At 39.3% G+C, this 19,883-nt stretch overlaps 2 protein-coding genes across 3 annotated transcripts; both read left to right on the top strand.

The window, feature by feature from the left end:
• Positions 1-98: 98 nt before the first annotated feature.
• On the top strand, positions 99-2,853 carry LOC136243083 (countin-3-like). The gene is made up of 6 exons (XM_066034599.1): positions 99-225; positions 274-481; positions 1,761-1,893; positions 1,939-2,051; positions 2,101-2,337; positions 2,628-2,853. Exons 1-6 carry the CDS (start codon positions 169-171, stop codon positions 2,714-2,716), a joined length of 837 nt encoding a protein of 278 aa, XP_065890671.1. The 5' UTR covers positions 99-168; the 3' UTR covers positions 2,717-2,853.
• Positions 2,854-3,016: 163 nt separating this feature from the next.
• LOC136242773 (countin-3-like) lies at positions 3,017-14,185 on the top strand. 2 transcript variants are annotated; one of them, XM_066034241.1, is made up of 6 exons: positions 3,017-3,093; positions 3,145-3,337; positions 13,247-13,379; positions 13,433-13,545; positions 13,618-13,845; positions 13,987-14,185. In XM_066034241.1, the coding sequence occupies exons 1-6, from the start codon at positions 3,088-3,090 to the stop codon at positions 14,073-14,075; spliced, it is 762 nt and encodes a 253-aa protein (XP_065890313.1). In that variant the 5' UTR covers positions 3,017-3,087; the 3' UTR covers positions 14,076-14,185. The 2 variants fall into 2 exon arrangements, with proteins under 2 accessions (XP_065890313.1, XP_065890314.1); XM_066034242.1 differs by having other exon boundaries at positions 3,040-3,093; positions 3,148-3,337.
• Positions 14,186-19,883: the final 5,698 nt, after the last annotated feature.

The raw sequence follows: 19,883 nt of genomic DNA, 5'->3' as shown, positions 1-19,883 counted from the left end.
CTTGCTCTATCATCATAATAGACAGTGGTCGAATTTGCTGGGATAATGTTTAAGCACGTGTCTTGGTGGGACCAAGGTTTAGAAATAAATATTAGATATAACTCCTCAGAACCCTATCACAATCCCCAGAAGTTTTGGATATCATTGCATAACTACGTGGTTTAGTGAATGCCCCGCCTTACATTAGGGAAGGTCATTCTGTCGATGGTGTCCACTACGATGAAGGTGTGGCTACACGTACATGATGGTATTTCTACATGTTAATCTTTTTAGGCTGGTTTATTGTTGTGGTTGTTAACAAGTTTACTAGTACCAGGGCTGGCCAATCGTTCCTTTCAGCTCAAGCAACGTAGTGATGCTGTCCATTCAACGGCGATAAAAACTCAGATCCGAGGGCCTGCCATGAAGTCAGATGAAACGTGCCAAATTTGCATCCAATTTGCTGTGGATGCCATAAATGTTTTGTTGAACCTTATATTAGGTGAGTGGGCGTGGCTGGATGCAAAGTAGCGTCAGCAGCAGCAGCAGCAGCAGCAGCAGCAGCAGCAGCAGCAGCAGCAGCAGCAGCAGCAGCAGCAGCAGCAGCAGCAGCAGCAGCAGCAGCAGCAGCAGCAGCAGCAGCAGCAGCAGCAGCAGCAGCAGCAGCAGCAGCAGCAGCAGCAGCAGCAGCAGCAGCAGCAGCAGCAGCAGCAGCAGCAGCAGCAGCAGCAGCAGCAGCAGCAGCAGCAGCAGCAGCAGCAGCAGCAGCAGCAGCAGCAGCAGCAGCAGCAGCAGCAGCAGCAGCAGCAGCAGCAGCAGCAGCAGCAGCAGCAGCAGCAGCAGCAGCAGCAGCAGCAGCAGCAGCAGCAGCAGCAGCAGCAGCAGCAGCAGCAGCAGCAGCAGCAGCAGCAGCAGCAGCAGCAGCAGCAGCAGCAGCAGCAGCAGCAGCAGCAGCAGCAGCAGCAGCAGCAGCAGCAGCAGCAGCAGCAGCAGCAGCAGCAGCAGCAGCAGCAGCAGCAGCAGCAGCAGCAGCAGCAGCAGCAGCAGCAGCAGCAGCAGCAGCAGCAGCAGCAGCAGCAGCAGCAGCAGCAGCAGCAGCAGCAGCAGCAGCAGCAGCAGCAGCAGCAGCAGCAGCAGCAGCAGCAGCAGCAGCAGCAGCAGCAGCAGCAGCAGCAGCAGCAGCAGCAGCAGCAGCAGCAGCAGCAGCAGCAGCAGCAGCAGCAGCAGCAGCAGCAGCAGCAGCAGCAGCAGCAGCAGCAGCAGCAGCAGCAGCAGCAGCAGCAGCAGCAGCAGCAGCAGCAGCAGCAGCAGCAGCAGCAGCAGCAGCAGCAGCAGCAGCAGCAGCAGCAGCAGCAGCAGCAGCAGTAGCAGCAGCAGCAGAAGCAGCAGCAGAACGTCCCTATGGGATGAAACATGGATTGGAATCTGGACTGGATTCTAATTATTATTCTAATAGAACAGTCAGTTGACAATGGTTGTAATAGTTTTGTATGCTGTGATACAGATAATATTCAATAAAACAGCCCTTGAACTAGATTTTAATTTAATTGTCCATTTCATTGTGTTGTTACGATTCCAGCGATAATTTTAGTTTCATGGTTTTTAGGTATATATGGTCCACACCACACTCCAAAGTCTATTCTATGACACATGGTGTTTGACTATAGTATACTCTTGCATATATATATATATATATATATATATATATATACATTTTTCTTGTTGTGGTGTCTGTCAAACGGACATAACTGTTTACTGAAACTCTATTACCATCCACACAGATGGTACAATTGTTAAAGGTTGTGGAACATTGTGTGGAGCACTTGCTGAAAGAACTAACAAAATAACTGGAGAGGTGTGTGATGTACTGTGTGCAGTAGTCGGCATTCTTGAGTTCATCAAGATCATTGAAGAGTAAGTCACCAAACAATTTGTGATCATGATGATACTACTCCACAGAGCTGATCTTGATCCAATCTACTATTGTGAGCTCCTTGATCAATGTAAAGTAAATGACCATGGTGATGCCAAAATCACCAATGCTACTATTGTTCCCAAGTCTGGTCCACAAGGTTCTTACATAAAACTACTCATGAGGTTATTATAAACTTGTATGTATAGGACAGTTTCATATTCCAGTAGAGTATGTTAGTAAGAACGGAACTGGGACGGGTGAAATTGGTATAGCTATTCATGCTGTTGATGGACTGATCATTGAAGACTTTGAGCTAAACTTTGCTCAGGATCCTGGTACATATGATGTGGAGTGGAGTCTCAATGCTGTCCCAGATCCAGATTGTAATCCTGTGCCAGGTCCTTGTGAGTATTGGGTCCCTGGAATTTACAATGTCACTGTTGGTGAGTATTGTGAACAGCAGGAAATTCTCAAAGCAGCAAAATCATTGCCTTATCATTTAAATGGCTAGCTATAGCTTTTTTGGGTTATGTGTCCTATACAGTCCACACTACTCCACACCTTCCACTTGTCCTCTCATCACATGTTCCATTATTGCATGCATGGCCATCCTTAGTACAAAACTGTTGTGGTGGAGTGCTGTGGAATTCTGTGAATTTCCACTGTTATGTGTGATATTTGAGTTAAGACTGGCTATATATATATGTGTGTGTGTTATTGTTTCATCTTATAGTGATCTGTGAAGGGACGTGTGGTAGTGACCATCCACATGCTTCGATATATGATGTAGTTAACTTTCACTTTGAGATTACTGGGAAATAAGAAGTTGTATATATGCTGAGCAGCAGTTGAACATTTTTGCCGTGTTTAACTGTTTTGGCTGTATCTTCTGCTATAACATCACATTACATAGTTGAACTTATCTATAATATATATGTACATAATAATTTAATTGCTTTACAAAATCATGTACAAACAGCAGTAGCGTGAGAGTAGCTATGTGATTGGCTGATTGACACAAGCTAGCTATTTGATGGTTCATCGTGACAGACTACAAAGCTACAAGAGTCACCAATTGCATACACAAATTGACCTTCATAGCCACAACCCGTGGTGATGCAATTGACCTTTCAATTGTCGGTCGATCACGCCACCTCTTGCGGCCAGTTGTAGTGACTAACACTCTCACAGCAATGAAGGTATATATAGTGTATAATGTGTTCCGGCTACATTTCTATGCCTTTATACAGCAGACTGATTTAGTGTTGTGGTTGTTGGCAAGTTTACTGGTGCCCGCACTGGCCCTCCAGCTCAGCAACGCTCCCCACTCAAAGCCGATGATAACTCTGAATAGAGAACATGAAATAAAATCAGAAGAGACTTGTAATATCTGCATCGATTTTGCTGACGAGGCTATTCAAACTTTGCTGCAACTAATAGTCGGTAAGAGGGCGTGGCTGCATGTCTACGATGCACCACCCTGTGAGTCCTCACGTTAGTTAGTTATAGCCATGTGGTTATTTTCCGGTTATTTTTCGGTTATTTTTGCATTATGTACAGGCTCTCTTGTAACGGTGTCATGCAGCTCACGTCTCAGCAGTGCTATTAAGTCGGCACCTGAAACTATTCACGTTTGTGTTATTTTTGCAACTTAAAGCTTAAAGGCTTACGCATGCTTTATGCAGCTTTTTATGGTTGTGCCAGGCAAATAATAGCTTGAAAAGCTGCCAATCTTATAAAAGAATAATGGAAATGGACCCCCCACCCCACCTGCACGCACATATGCCTGAGTCCCGAGTACGGGAAACAGAATTTATTTGCAGTGCCCTAAGATTGGCAGCATTTCAAGTCATTATTTGCCTGGCACAACCATAAAAAGCTGCATAAAGCATGCATGCTTAAGTTTTTACCTTCCTTGCAAAAATAGTAGCTACTAATTTGTGCCAACTTGACAGCACATTGTCGGACTGGTGATGGTGAGCTGACACTGTTACAAGGGTTGTACAGACGTTGGCGTATAATGACAAAAATTGTCTTTATGCCTAAAGACAAGATTTTATGCCAATCATTTCTTTAACCCTAAAGACAAGATTTTACGCCAAGCTTGTCATTAAGTACTTAATGACAAGCTTTTATGCCACTGTCATTGGCATAAAATGCATTGTGAAAGTAACTTTACAGGGAAGTATACTATAAAGGGAAGATTTTACGCCAAGCAGTTAAAAACAAAGAATTCACATGACTATCCTTACTAATCACATGATGCCTACCTAATATTACATAACTGTACCTGTAGGTATCCGTATTCTACCATTTCATCATGCTTTCACTTCTGTTTCATTATATGCTTTATGTCCCTTTCCTTGCTTTCTTATGCCATTGGAGATAAATTAGTATAATTATGATAACAGTGTTTAGAATAAGAATGCATGTGCTTTTATTAGAATAATTTTTTTTGCAACAGATCATGTGATCATTGCAACTGTCATGCCATAGATTGGAGATAATTTTAGTGTATGGAAAGAGTGTGTACTGAATAGTTGTCTTGAAAACACAGTTATACAATAATAGTGATCAAGACCATGACTCTAGGAATGCAAATGTGTGCCTTTACTAGAGTTTCCAACACTGAAATTTCCTACTCAAGTTAAATGCAGGCAAGATCTCGGATCCCAGCTGTTGTGGCTCCCTTGGCGCATGCCTAGAATTGCATGTTGCTTAGCAAGTCACCACTGGGTCTGGGATTCTTTTCTGCGTCTTTCATCCTTGTAGCATAAGCAGTCAATTATCAGATTGACTCAATTACCAGAATGCACATTTCAATTATTGAATGGGAAATGGCAAAATTCCATGGTATAAAATAGTGGCATGATTGACAATATTTGTGACCGGGTTTGCAAAAAGGTGTCTTTCACACACATCTGATTATATGATCTTGGAAGTCCATAGCTTAGTGTTCAAGCTAGACAAATAAAAACCTGAATTTTTTTCATCCATCAACCTATGGTGGTGCTCAGTACTGTCCAAGTGCCAATCTGTAGTTATGAATTGCCGAAGTTCTTAAATTCAATGTGTATGGGAGACTCCTTTTCACAAATCCATCACATTTTAGCAATTTGTATCAACCTCCCCCCTCCCTCCAAGATGATGGTTACCATGCAGAGTTTTGATCCATGTTTGCATTTCTAAATGAATATCTTTGCTATGACTGACCCAATTAGAGTGCGTTAAAGGCTACATACTTCTACTAATTACGTTTCATGAAAAAGAAAATTGACAGTTAATGTATTTTCATTATTATGGATTTGGAACCTTGTGCCTTCAATGGTACTTGGTGTCTGTCACTTTAAAGTATGTGGCAGTCTAATATCTGTTTCTGCTTCAATGTTGATCACCAAACAATAAAGGAAACAAGCCAAGGCAAAATATTAAGGCCAGTATTCACTGAAAATATCAAAGTAAAACACAGCACAGCTACTGTCAAACTTGATGGTTGAACTGTTGAGCCTAACTCGTGATTTAAGTGGATATAGCAGCTGTACTGAAAGCAGAGGTTAGTGAAAATATAGTCCAGAATAATGTACTACCACATAGTAAATTAATAAGATGCATAGTGTGCTACATTGGACTTTGAGCAAGCCTTTCACCACACGATATAGCGCTATCTATAAAAGCATCCATGATATCAAGAATAAAGCAAAAAGGATTTAGCATTGGCAGGGAACTGGTTTCACTGTTAGTTGCTGTAAAACTGTTAAATGACCATTGTGTGTTGAACTATCAAACAATTTGTGTGCATTTTTACAAAATAATTCATATCTCTTGTGTTACACAAGTTTACATGCCGAAAGTTTGCATGGATGCCGGTTAGGAACATGGGAATTTTATCAAATTTTTAATGGCTTTAGAATTTTAGCCAGTGGTCAGATAATCTTCTGATATGTGAAACACAAATATAAATTATGTGAGCTCCGATAATTGTGACTGGGCCTGCAAAAATAGGGCATGTGAGCACATGATTTTTGCCTACTTTTTCAAACTTTGTTCACTCATAACCTTATGTACTATTTTGCTATGACAATGTAATTTTAGCTCTTAGTAAGCATTTAATAAGTTATATGATGCAAGTTACAGAATACAAATATTCCTTTCCAGTAGTGAGATACAACCAGTAGAGTGATCAGATGTAGTTAGTACCCACATGCCATTTTCGCAGGCCCGGTCACAATTGAGTCATGGTGATGGTAACTGATTATTTTGTCTCCTCACCTTTTCAGCTGTTACTAATCAAAGAAGGGAGCCATTGACATCAAACTTAGGGTACTGCAAAACTTTTACAATATCAAGTGGAATATGTTTGCCAAAATTTGTGTCTGAGGAATGTTTAAAACAAAGGTAGTGTTTGAAGCAATAAGAGTGTCGAAAATTGATTGCTTACACTACCTTGTTTTTTACTTGCATGTAGGAAAGCATCCTTGTACAGGTTATGCCTTTTGATTTCACCCTGTCATTTTGAAAAGCCATATAAACACAGTAAATTACATATATAGTAGGTGCTATCCTACTAGGGACATGTGATAAGGCTATTATGCAGGCCTGTAAATAAAAAGAAGTCAGAAAGAAACATAGCTAATTGCTTAACAGGGAAATAGTACACAAACAAAAAACATAGTAACTGCTTTTACGTAATTTCAAAATGATGCCAAAGATGTATAAATAGTGTAGAAAACATATATGACACATCAAACTGAAACAATGGATTTATGTATATCTGCTGAAACGCATACAATAAGGAGTCAGTGAATGCCATTTCCTAGCAATTGTCTATGCACTCCAGCATCATGATACAACTTACAACTTACTATATATATATGTCCACAATTAATTAAGGTATGATGCAATTGTTCAATTAATAATAATAAGAGGACCAATTAATTATAATGCAAACAACTTTTGGTTAACAATGCATACAAATATTAGTACACTGCTTTGGTGATAAACTACTAATCAATCATTAACAAAGTGATAGAAGTAAACCGCCCTGTTCAAAAATCACAAGTTACTTCTGGTTGACAAGTCACACATATTTGTCAGGGAAATTAACTTTTGTTGTCTCATCATCATTGTAAAATCGGACTACCCATTTTCCTGTGATAAGGTTAACAGTTGACAGCCATCCTCTGTACCATACGCCATCATGATATCGAACTTCCACTTCATGCCTCCCTCCATTATCAATTACCAAATTTTCATTCTTAGTTATTTTCTGCTGCTGGCTGTTGTCAAAATGCTGCTTCTTATCTGGTGGTCCCCAACTTGCTGCACTATTCTTACCACCACATTGTCATGCCTTTTTTTTGACTGCAGCCTTCATTCACTGTTCCTCAGATGCTTCTGATTGATAGGTTATTTTCGATCCACCGTCAGCTGCAATATACTGCTGAACAAAAATGTTATCTTCTTCATACAAAGACTGCATTGCACAAAACAGAGATTTTTTTTTCTGCTGTCACCATCCTTAGCTAAGGAATTGGTTCTTTCTATATACACCATTGGTGATTCTTTGTGCTTTGTTCCATACACCTGGAGCCATCTTTGCAAATGGTTTGCTCAACATTCGTAAATGGCTTTCTCTTGTCCACCATTCTACCCAATGCTTGGCACCTGGCCAATCACAGCCAGAAACAATTGCGATTTTCTCTTCAGAGAGTGGTATGCAAAGCTGTTCAACTGATGATTCCTGTGTCATGCAACACATCAAACAGTTGTAGTACATGCTGCTTTCTGCTACAATCATTGTATTCTTTGCAATTAAGCAGAAGGCCTCAACCGCTGCATGCTCTTCTGTTTCCTTTTAAACACTGCAGTACACCCTTTCTGCTACTCTCTGGTAAGATCTTGTCCCATGAACACTACAGCCTTTCAGTACCAGTTCAGCAGTTTCTTCACCAATCACTTCCCGCAATCCTTTGGATTTGGTATCACTCCAATCAACTAATAACTATGATTCCTTTAAGAGTTTCACCCACCTTAAAATGGGAATACTCCTATTTACATCTATCAAACATGAACTTGAAAGCTAAGCAATTAAATTCAAATGATTCCTTGTTACCTCTCATGCAGGCCACAACTGCCCATTTTATTGTTGTATAGTCAAACACAGTGGCATTGAAAAGATAAGTGAGCACTGTGTTTTCATTATATGTCATGTCGGTTTCAAGGAAGTCAGCTTCTGCCAACAGTTTGCACATCAATGGGCTCATTATAAACTGGTAGGTGATTGATGAAGAAATTGCATAATCCCTCAAGTAAGGTCTTCCAAGCTTCTTATATGCCTCTGACAATGCACTTGACCCTCCATTAGCAGCATCTTTACGATCCACTTTTTCAGCAATCTTTTCCATTTCACCAACTACAGTTGATAAGACACATGTGTCTTGTAAAATTTTCTCCCTGTGGTGATCAATGCGATCATAACTACTGCCAGAAATATCAACTGAACCAGGTTGATAACCTAATCCTTGACCACATTGTAACTGGTGAGAAGTCAAGTATGGATTGTCCTCTATAAGGTATAGTGGCCAGGTCCAGAAAGTCCAGATGTATCTTCCATTGATTTAATTTTCGTTAATAGCGCCACCTCATTAATAAGGCCAGTGGCCACATACTGCAGGATCAAACTTATAAAACTAAAACAACATTCCCTTAATAAAGGGGCCAGTTGAACAAACAATCAACGTATCACTGCAAAAGTTGCTGCTCCTGAGTATGAATAACCCTATCTGAGCATTATGATGAAACCTGTAGTATATGTATATAGCTGTTACAGTAACTATAACCAGGTGTTGATTTGTTGAAAACCTTAATAATAAGGCCACTTGTTCATGGCTGGATTAATGAAGTTTTCATTAATAAGTCCACCTCACTAATAGGGTAACTTATTGTGGGTCCCAAAGCTGGCCCTATTAACAAGATTTCACTGTACTTAAGTAAACTGAACACTAGAACTTTATGTAGCTATATAGCTAAGCCATGTAATGTACATATCCCTATGACAATTTACCACACAGGTGCAAACTGTATGTAGTCACATACCTGTCCTATCACATTCTGGTACATGTGCAGAGTTTTGCATCAGGCAAAAGAATAAAACATCTTTAGTGATGCACCGATTAATTGGTGAATACTCAGACATTGGTATATCGGCCACATTTCTGCATTATACTTTTAGCTGATTACTTCGCCAATTAATTTTACAGACCCGGATAATACTATTTTCCTAACAATATGTGTTTTAAAATCACAATTTTACCTAGAATTTTGGTAAACATAAATATCAGATTGGTTATTAGTATTAGCCACTATTATGTGAATTTCAGTATCGGCTAATTGACAAAATCTCTTATCACTGCATCACTAAGCATCATATTGTTTCTTTGAATGCTGCTCAATGGTCCACACTATGGATGGTAACAGTAAACAAGCAGTATATCATTACCACAATGGGACTGATCCATGTAGATACTTAACATACCACAATCTACAAACAATCTATAGTTTTCTACATGAGATTATAAATAACTGACAATGAAATGAATTTGTACTGGTACCTGCCATGTGTTTTAAGATTCTTCAGTGGATAAGCAACCCTGAAGAAATGATGTAATAATCACCAAGGCGGAGCTGAGGTGATTATTACATCATTCCTGAGGGGTGTCCATCCACTGAAGAATCCTACCAATGCATGTCTTAGACAATGGTTTGTGATTATAGCTGAAAGAATACAATTTGTTTGTCATGTTTGTGGCTATAGGTATTCATCATGTAAGAAATTAAATAAAGCCCTGCATACTTTGAAAGTATTTTATGCATGCCATTGTCTAATGACTCAAATCAATCCTGTTACAAGTAGGTAAACAGTGATAGCTTTTTACTAGCAATATATTTTGCCAAAGAATATAGAGCTATACCAATACTACACCTGTATCGGTACCAATATCACGAAGTCTATACCAATAATATTTTGTAAATAACAGCTACTAAAGGTGGCTGTGTAATTATTTACAAGCTGCTAAAATTTCAGTTACAGCTCAGTAGTATCAGCAATAAATATCACACAAATTGGCCATAAAATGTGGTATCATTAATAACCATAGGCCTAGCAAAGAACAGTTGCTACTTAAACATTATCTGTATGTATGTTCACACAATAGTGATTAATACTCTTTTAATAATATTAATGTATTTATTACATATTGATATAATGACAACAGTAATATTAGTAGCTTACCATTAGAACACCAGAATCTGCAAAGGTGTCTAATGTTTCATCGTTGCAAAGACTAGCGGAGTTCATTATCAAAGGATACACTGCACCAGCAAGGAGCTAAATACTTATCTGGAAATTGAAACTGTGTGAAACTCGCTTTGGGTGTTTGTGCCACAGAACATTACACTTGTTGCATCTGGTCTCACAGCAGTCACTGCAGTACACCAATTCACTTTCTCAACTACAGCTAACGCATTATTTATCCAGGTCTACAAAGTTTATAATACAAATTAGCTTTAGACAACTGTGTAATCACTAAAGTACCTTGTATATCGCCTTTTTCGACTCCAGCTTCGCACACAGCCTGAAGCATTGCACCAAAAATGACGCATGCGCACAATTATTTGTTCTATTTAAAGATCGCCTCAGCTGCTAAACCCTTTTTATTGCAATAGAACGAAAGTACTATCTGGAGGAAGCAGTTAAAGAAAGGCTACTAATACGATTATTATTCATTAATGCATGGCGGCGCCCGCCCCTCGGCAGCACATTTGTGGTGAGCAATGAAAGCATGATGAAACGGTAGAATACGGATACTTACAGGTACAGTTATGTAATATTAGGTAGGCGTCACGTGATTAGTAAGAATAGTCACATGAATTCTTTGTTTTTAATTGCTTGGCATAAAATCTTCCCTTTATAGTGCACTTCCCTGTAAAGTTACTTTCACAATGCATTTTATGCCAATGACAGTGGCGTAAAAGCTTGTCATTAAGTACTTAATGACAAGCTTGGCGTAAAATCTTTCCTTTAGGGTTAAAGAAATCATTGGCGTAAAATCTTGTCTTTAGGCATAAAGACAATATTTGTCATTATACGCCAATGTATGTATGACCGTTACAAGATAGCTATAGGCTGAGTCTGTATAATAACCGGATAATGGAATATTTAGAGCTGACAGTAACCAGATGCAGGTGGTGGACGAGAAAGAGTGGCCTAATATAGCTACTATTCCTGCTAGCTATTAACAATACCTTATTTTGCAGAAATGTTTCAGAGGCGGCGGAGACACCCATATTTAGGGGTGGGGGTCTAGCTTGGTGATACCATGGCCTAGTTTTAAGTCGAAGACAAAAAAAAAAAAACAAGCTCATTAACTGCCTGCTGGCAATAATTGCCCTCTACCAACTAGATACGTAGCTTGCTGCACTGCTCCTCAAAGAATACTCTGCATGACTGCTCTATTAGAGTATCGCGATCTTGACTGCGCTATTAGAGTGTCTCGAATATGATGCTATTAAGCTAGGCTCTCCATCACAGCTATAGATAATTTTAGAGGGGCTAGGCCCCCCCCCCCCCCCCCATAATTTTTTTTCACAGGGGCTGCAGCAACGTTGAAACCGGGTCACTACTGCTGACCCGGATGACCCACTGACCCGGATGTGACCCGGATTAATTAAAGCTGAGACGTGTTTCGGCTAGTCTCGAGCGAGCGAACGAGTCTACATTTTGAGCGTTCGATTCGTGTTGAGTAAATATTGCAACTTCAGCCTAGCTGTAGGTTGAAGACCAAAAAAAAAAAAAAAAAGGTCTTCACCTACTGACAATAGCTACCCCTCACCATAGATACCCTCAGTTTCGTGCTACATACTGCACTTACTAACAACTGGGCGCGGCTGAGCGTATGTTGGTAATGCGATAAGTGGACGTGGCTCACGAAAGAGCTACGCGATAGCATTTATAAGTTTCCATGTCGTCAAACGAACAATTTCGTTTCTCACGTGATCCAATCCGGGTCAGACCCGGATAAATTGTAAACCGGGTCAGATCCGGATGACCCGGATGACCCGACCCGGTTTCAACGCTGGGCTGCAGCCCCCCTTCTCCACCACCCCTGGCTTGCAACATAGATAGTTTAACACCATATATACCAGTGGTATGTAAGGCCACTCCAAATAAACTCTCTGTTTCTCGTCCTGGACTCAAGCATATTTGCATGCGGGCGGGCGGGCGGTCCATTTCCATTATTCATTATAAGATTGGCAGCTTTTCAAACCATTATTTGCCTGGCACAACCATAAAAGAAGCTGCATAAAAGCATGCTTAAGCTTGTTACGTTGCAAAAATAACACAAACGTGAAGTTTGTGCCGACTTGATAGCACTGCTGACACGTGAGCTGACATGGTTTCAAGTGAGCGTGTCAGTACGCAACAAATAACCGGGAAATAACGGAATAATGGAATATTTAGAGCTGACAGTAACTAGATGCGGGCGGTGGACGGGAAACAGAGAATTTATTTGGAGTGGCCTAAGGAAAAGTTCCATGTCATGGCCAGTTGTTGCGGCATCAAGATTCCCACTCTATGGTCTTCTCAAGTCCCTATTTAGCTATTATTTATTATTTATTTATTGTTAATCAGCAGGGCCCTCCAGGGGTATAATGCTGATGTGCAATTACATGTGTACAATTTCAAATAGTTACTTAACTATATAAGTATGTACAATTATGACAAGTTACTTAATTATATACATATGTACAATTACAATACTAAACTATAAAAATATATACAATTACGATAAGTTACTTAACTATATACATAGAAGGGGCTAATTTTTTGCTTAAATTCTTCAACACAGTCAGTCTCAATAATCTCATCATCTAATCTATTCCATTCTGGTACAGTTCTTGGGAGGAAGGAATATTTATATACATCAATTCTTGGTTGGTAAGGTACTAGTTTAAAGTTGTGTGAGTGTCGGGTCTGTAATATAGTAGATTTAAATGGGAGGTAACAGTTCGGTATAATTAATAAACCCTAGCATAGCTAAGATCAACGACACATGCACTAGCACACGCACTCACATAATAATTCTACACAATTAACTACTTACATGCAGTATACACTGTTTTGTGACCCATACTCTGGAAACTGGAAAAGACCTCTTATATATTATTATACTACAGCTAGTAAAACAGTTGCTAGCTAAGGTCTGCCCATGCATTTTAGAGGCTGTTATAGCTATGTTAGATTGCATGAGATAGACAATATAGACTATGACTCCTATTAACTCTTGTCTTTAGATGGTATAGCCATTGATGGGTGTAGTCCTATCTGTGAAGAAGTTGCTAAAAGAACCAATAATGATGTTGGGGAGGCTTGTGAGATCATCTGTAGCATCGTTGGTGTTTACGAGTTCATGAAACTTGTAGAAAAGTAAGCACCATGCAAACAATATTTATATTAGCTATATACACCCTATTCCACAGAGCTGATCTTGACCCAATCTATTATTGTGAACTCCTTGATCAATGTGAAGTTAATGACAATGGTGACGCCAAATTTACCAACGTCTCAGTTATCCCTAAGTCTGGCCCACAAGGTACGTAGTTACAGTGAGATTAATGTAGACAAGTGTAATAAATCTTGATGTGGACTTGATTATGTGTTGTAGGAATGTTTCAGTTCCCAGTACAGTACGTCAGTAAGAATGGTACTAGTACAGGAGTAATTGGTATTGCTGTTGATGCTGTTGATGGACTACCAATTGAAGACTTTGAACTAAACTATGCTCAAGACCCTGGTACATACAATGTAGGATGGAACCTCAAAGCCGTGCCAGATCCTGATTGTAATCCCCCTTGTGAGAACTGGCTCCCTGGAATTTACAATGTCACAATTGGTGAGTAGTTATGCAAACATGTGTGATGGATCAAAATCATGAAGCTGAGTATAGCACATAATATATCCATGGGGTATACTTGTATATGAGTGCAGAGCTACATATGATCATCACAATAATGTGATGTGTGCTCTATTATAGTGATTTGTGCTGGACAGTGTGGATCTCATCATCCTCACAGCAAAATTTATGATGAAGCTCACCTCAGTTTTGAGATTACTGGAAACTAAAGAAGTTACTTTACTCACTGTTGGCTATTGTGCATTTTCTCAACTGCATAGCTAATAATTGTATGAGCTTGCATGTGATTGTGGTTGTTGTTGTCATAACTATACAACATCTACTGAGTATAAAGAAGGCAGCTATAGCTATATAGAACACTGAGGAATGCAACTATCCCAATTGCTGAGCACAGGATAGCAAACTAGTATAACACAGCTGAAACAGATATCTGTATCATCTAGATATCCGGATAATAATTTACTATCCAAATAGTAATTTGAAGCCATCAGGATAGTTTTTAATAATTTAAAGCAATTTCACTCAGTATGGTAAATTTTCCTTGATACATAGCCTCCACAATTAACATTATTACAAACCGGCTTAATTTTCATATTAATTGATTCTATATTGTAAAACAAACATGTTCACAATAAAATATATCGTTTCTATAGCAAGTGATTTCTGTATTCCGGAAAGATTTTGTCCAGGATATATATATCTAATCCAAAACAGCCTACCTGTAAAAAAAGTGTGCGGCCCTCAAAAAGGCTATAGTGAAAAAAGATGTGAAATCCAAGGTGGCGGCCAAGAAATGGCTGTGATGGTAGGTTAATGGTAAAAATTTTAATAACAACAATTCAGGTGAATTTTGGTGCTGCTTGGTCAATTGGCACAAAATTCACCTGAATTGTCGTTATTAAAATTTTTACCATTAACCTACCATCACAGCCATTTCTTGGCTGCCACCTTGGATTTCACATCTTTTTTCACTATAGCCTTATTGAGGGCCGCACACTTTTTTTACAGCTTGGCTGTTTTGGATTAGATTTCACTTCTTTTTGTATTTGTATACCCCAAAGCCGGCCTATGGCCTGCGTTAGGACTTTTTAAACCTATCTTTTTTTCTTTACCACAGGAAGAAGAAAAGATGAAGCAGATGTACCTTAAATATTTCTGATTTCATCAGTAAATGTACAAATTATATATATAATACATATATTTATTACAGAACTGTCCATGGTGGTTTCTTTGTAACTGAACACTCTTCAAGGTAACTTCTTCTAGCTGTTCTCTCTACAGGGTGATTTATTTGTAGCTGGATTCTGTACAGGTGATTTTTTTGCTGCTGAGCTCTTTACAGAATGGTTTCTTTGCAGCTGAACTCTCTAAAAGGTAACTTCTTCTAACTGATCTCTCTACAGGGAGATTTGTTTGTAACTGAACTCTCTACAGGTGATTTGTTTGCAGCTGAACTATCTAGATGATGGTTTCTTTGTAGCTGAACTCTCTACAAGGTAATTTCTTCTATCTGAACTCTCTACATGGTGGTTTCTTTTTACTGTAGCTGAACTCTCTACAAGATAATTTCTTCTAGCTGATCTCTCTACAGGGTGATTTGTTTGTAGCTGAATTCTATACAGGTGATTTGTTTGCAGCTGAGCTCTTTACAGAATGGTTTCTTTGTAGCTGAACTCTCTACAAGGTAACTTCTTCTAACTGAATTCTCTACAGGGAGATTTGTTTGCAGCTGAACTCTCTTCATGATGGTTTCTTTGTAGCTGAACTCTCTACAAGATAACTTCTTCTAGCTGAACTCCCTACATGGTGGTTTCTTTGTAGCTGAACTCTCTACAAGGTGACTTCTTCTAGCTGATCTTTCTACAGGGTGATTTGTTTGTAGCTGATTTTTCTACAGGGTGATTTGTTTGCAGCTGAACTCTCTATATGGTGGTTTCTTTGTAGCTGAACTCTCTACAAGGTGACTTATTCTAGCTGATCTCTCTACAGGGTGATTTGTTTGTAGCTGAACTCTCTTCATGATGGTTTCTTTGTAGCTGAACTCTCTACAAGGTAACATCTTCTAACTGAACTCTCTACAGGGAGATTTGTTTGCAGCTGAACTCTCTTCATGATGGTTTCTTTGTAGCTGAACTCTCTACAAGGTAACTTCTTCTAGCTGAACTCCCTACATGGTGGTTTCTTTGTAGCTGAACTCTCTACAGGTGATTTGTTTGCAGCTGAACTCTCCACATGATGGTTTCTTTAAATTTGTAACTGAACTCTCTACAAGGTAACTTCTTCTAGCTGATCTCTCTACAGAGTGATTTGTTTGTAGCTGAACTATCTACAAGATAATTTCTTCTAGCTGATCTCTCTACAGGGTGATTTGTTTGTAGCTGAATTCTGTACAGGTGATTTGTTTGCAGCTGAGCTCTTTACAGAATGTTTTCTTTGTAGCTGAACTCTCTACAAGGTAACTTCTTCTAACTAAACTCTCTACAGGGAGATTTATTTGCAGCTGAACTCTCTTCATGATGGTTTCTTTGTAGCTGAACTCTCTACAAGGTAACTTCTTCTAGCTGAACTCCCTACATGGTGGTTTCTTTGTAGCTGAACTCTCTGCAAGGTGACTTCTTCTAGCTGATCTTTCTACAGGGTGATTTGTTTGTAGCTGAATTCTGTACAGGTAATTTGTTTGCAGCTGAGCTCTTTACAGAATGGTTTCTTTGTAGCTGAGCTCTCTACAAGGTAGTTTCTTCTAGCTGATGTCTCCACAAGGTCACTAGTTTGTAGCTGAACTTTCTACATGGTGGTTTCTTTGTAACTGAACTCTCTACAAGGTAACTTCTTCTAGCTGATCTTTCTACAGGGTGATTTGTTTGTGGCTGAACTCTCTACAAGGAAACTTCTTCTAGCTGATCTCTCTACAGGGAGATTGGTTTGTAGCTGAACTCTCTACAGGTGATTTGTTTGCAGCTGAACTCTCCACATGATGGTTTCTTTGTAGCTGAACTCTCTACAAGGTAACTTCTTCTAGCTGATCTCTCTACAGGGTGATTTGTTTGTAGCAGAATTCTGTACAGGTGATTTTTTTGCAGCTGAGCTCTTTACAGAATGGTTTCTATGTAGCTGAACTCTTTACAAGGTAATTTCTTCTAGCTGATGTCTCTACAGGGTCACTAGCTTGTAAATGAATTCTCTACATGTTGGTTTCTTTGTAACTGAACTCTCTACGAGGTAACTTCTTCTAGCTGATCTTTCTATAGGGTGATTTGTTTGTAGTGGAATTCTGTAAAGGTGATTTTTTTGCAGCTGAGCTCTTTACAGAATGGTTTCTTTGTAGCTGAACTCTTTACAAGGTAACTTCTTCTAACTGATGTCTCTACAGGGTCACTAGTTTGTAAACGAATTCTCTACATGTTGGTTTCTTTGTAACTGAACTCTCTACAAGGAAACTTCTCCTAGCTGATCTCTCTACAGGGAGATTTCTTTGTAGCTGAACTCTCTACAGGTGATTCGTTTGCAGCTGAACTCTCTACATGATGGTTTCTTTGTAGCTGAACTCTCTACAAGTTAACTTCTTCTAGCTGATCTCTCTACAGGGTGATTTGTTTGTAGTTGAACTATCTACATGGTATTTTCTTTGTAGCTGAACTCTACAAGGTGATTTCTTCTAGCTGAATTATCTCTTTCTATAGTTGCATGAATTCCCTACAAGGTAACTTCTTCTAGCTGATCTCTCTACAGGGTGAATTGTTTGTGGTTGATCTCTCTACAGGGTGACTTGTTTGTAGCTGATCTCTATACAGGTTACTTGTTTCTAGCTGATCTCTTGACTTCTCTTCGGGTGACTGCTCTATTAGGATGACTGCTCTATTAGGATGACTGCTCTATTAGAGTATCTCGATCTCGCACTTGCTACACGAAGTTGGATTTCGTGTTATAACTCCGTGGCTTTAAGTCTGATTCTTCTACACCATTGAAGAGCCTTTCTAAGATGATAACTCCATCTGCACAGCGATTTTCAAAGCATTACCCCAAGCGGTTTACCTGGTAGGCGTGGCAAGCAGTCGTTTTTTATTAGCTAATCTCGATTGCATAATTGTTACACACTGTTGGTTTTTTCGTTGTATCTTCCTGGTTTTTAGCTCGATTTCTTTCAAATCACAAAAGGTTTGAGGTTCAATAGTTAACCTATTCACCCACCGATTTTCAGCTTCTTCCCATACGCGGTTTACCCTGTAGGCGTGACAACATATTGGTGTTATTTTTCGTCAATAATCGCTCATAACTCTTTGCCTGTTTATCGTATTCCAGCCAAAGTTGGTACAGAGATGCGCCTTTATACCCCCCTTCTGTGTGCCAAATTTCAAGGCGATCGGATATGGCGTTCGCGTTTTATAGCTGTTTTTGTAAGTGTGCGAAAAGAAAAAGAAAAATAAGAAGAAAAAAAAAAAACGAAGAAACTAAGCCAATTTTTGAAGTAGCATATCTCGGGAACGCTTGAAGCGATTTCGCTCAAATTTGGAATGTGGAGTGCTGAAGGTGGAGGGAGTGTCCACAGCAAAAATCGTCTTGTTTCATAAAGGCAGCACAGAGCTACGGAGGTGCGAAAATTGCGTTTTCTTTCTTCCTGTCAATATACTCACGGGTGTTACACGCCGGCTTCTTGGACCGCACGACACACTACCGTGTGTCTTGATATAGTAAAACTACTATATATAACCGTTTCAGCCTTAATATATAAAACCAGTACTTTGCCAACCTCATCATTAGCAAAAACTAGGGCACATGTGTTGCTTATCTGTAGCATATCCAAGAGTTGACATCACTTCACCTATCTACAAAACAATTTCCTAACCAATTGAGGTGGCAGAGCTGTCTATAGTATCTATGTAATTAGATCCACTGAGGATACCAGAAAACTACAAATTGATATTAATAATGCTTCTCACTGGAGCACCACATCAGACCTACTCTTCAATGAATCAAAATTTATTCACCTTTGCTTTTATCCAACAACTACAACAGATCATCCAACTTATATTGTCAATGGAAATCCAATCAAAATTTCACTACAACACAAAAGATTTTAACTGGTCAGCACATTATAACACCACAAAAGCTTATCAAACACTAGGACTCATCAGACGAACCCTTAAAACTATCTGTATTGATGCTATAAGAAACAACTATACATTGCACTAGTTCGATCTCAACTTCTGTACTGTTCACAACTATGGAGACCACAACTAATAAAAGATATCACCATGTTAGAACGCATACAACGTAGAGCTACTAAATACATCTTAAATTACTATAATTCATCATACAAATCTAGACTGCAACAACTGAATCTACGGCCACTTATGTATACCTACGAACTTCATGGCCTAATGTTCTTTATAAAATCTTTAAAATCACCAACAAGTAACTTTAATATCAATCATCACATCACTTTTGCTAGCAGTACTACGAGGTCTGGAACCCACCAAAAGTTAATCCACCCATGCAAGGACATCAACAGCAACTCAACACCATTTTTAGAATCATGAGACTGTTTACCAGTCTTAGACCTATCATTATCTGCTAACACAATCAAGTATCACATAACTAACTACTTCTGGACTCATTTTACTGACAACTTTAATTCTGATAGAGCCTGTATACATACCGTTTTTTATGTCCTCTCTAGGGAACCAATCCCCACCAACTTCAACCAACTGTAATTATTAGTATAGCTGTAATAGCATAAGTAGTATTGTAATAATTTGTGTGCATGTGAATATTTTCCCTGGCTGTGGGTACATGTTGCCCACAGGCCATTAATGTAGGTTTAGCTTGCATTAAAAAGCAAAATAAGTATCTAGTAGCTAGTCACTATATACCATGTGTTTGAGTCAGGCAGCAAGACTTTTAAAAGCTGTATAGCTATATACTTCCTGTTGAGATCAGTGAAACCAACCAAGTTACTCAAAGCGAGCCACCTCCGAGTTTAACTGCTAGACCACCCAAGTGAGGTTTACTTCATGACT

This window comes from Dysidea avara, chromosome 13 (genome assembly GCF_963678975.1).
Source record: "Dysidea avara chromosome 13, odDysAvar1.4, whole genome shotgun sequence".
Lineage (NCBI taxonomy): Eukaryota > Metazoa > Porifera > Demospongiae > Dictyoceratida > Dysideidae > Dysidea > Dysidea avara.
Note: the sequence above shows the minus strand (reverse complement) of the source record. Positions and strands in the feature narration are given on the sequence as shown.

Excerpts from the sequence above, each read along its gene's own strand:
- LOC136243083 (XM_066034599.1), top strand. The coding sequence starts at position 169 with ATGCCCCGCCTTACATTAGGGAAGGTCATTCTGTCGATGGTGTCCACT. Across the intron at positions 226-273 it reads TGGTGTCCACTACGATGAAG|GCTGGTTTATTGTTGTGGTT; the intron begins GTGTGGCTACAC and ends TAATCTTTTTAG. Across the intron at positions 482-1,760 it reads TTTGTTGAACCTTATATTAG|ATGGTACAATTGTTAAAGGT; the intron begins GTGAGTGGGCGT and ends CCATCCACACAG.
- LOC136242773 (XM_066034241.1), top strand. Across the intron at positions 13,380-13,432 it reads TTCATGAAACTTGTAGAAAA|AGCTGATCTTGACCCAATCT; the intron begins GTAAGCACCATG and ends CCTATTCCACAG. Across the intron at positions 13,846-13,986 it reads AATTTACAATGTCACAATTG|TGATTTGTGCTGGACAGTGT; the intron begins GTGAGTAGTTAT and ends GCTCTATTATAG.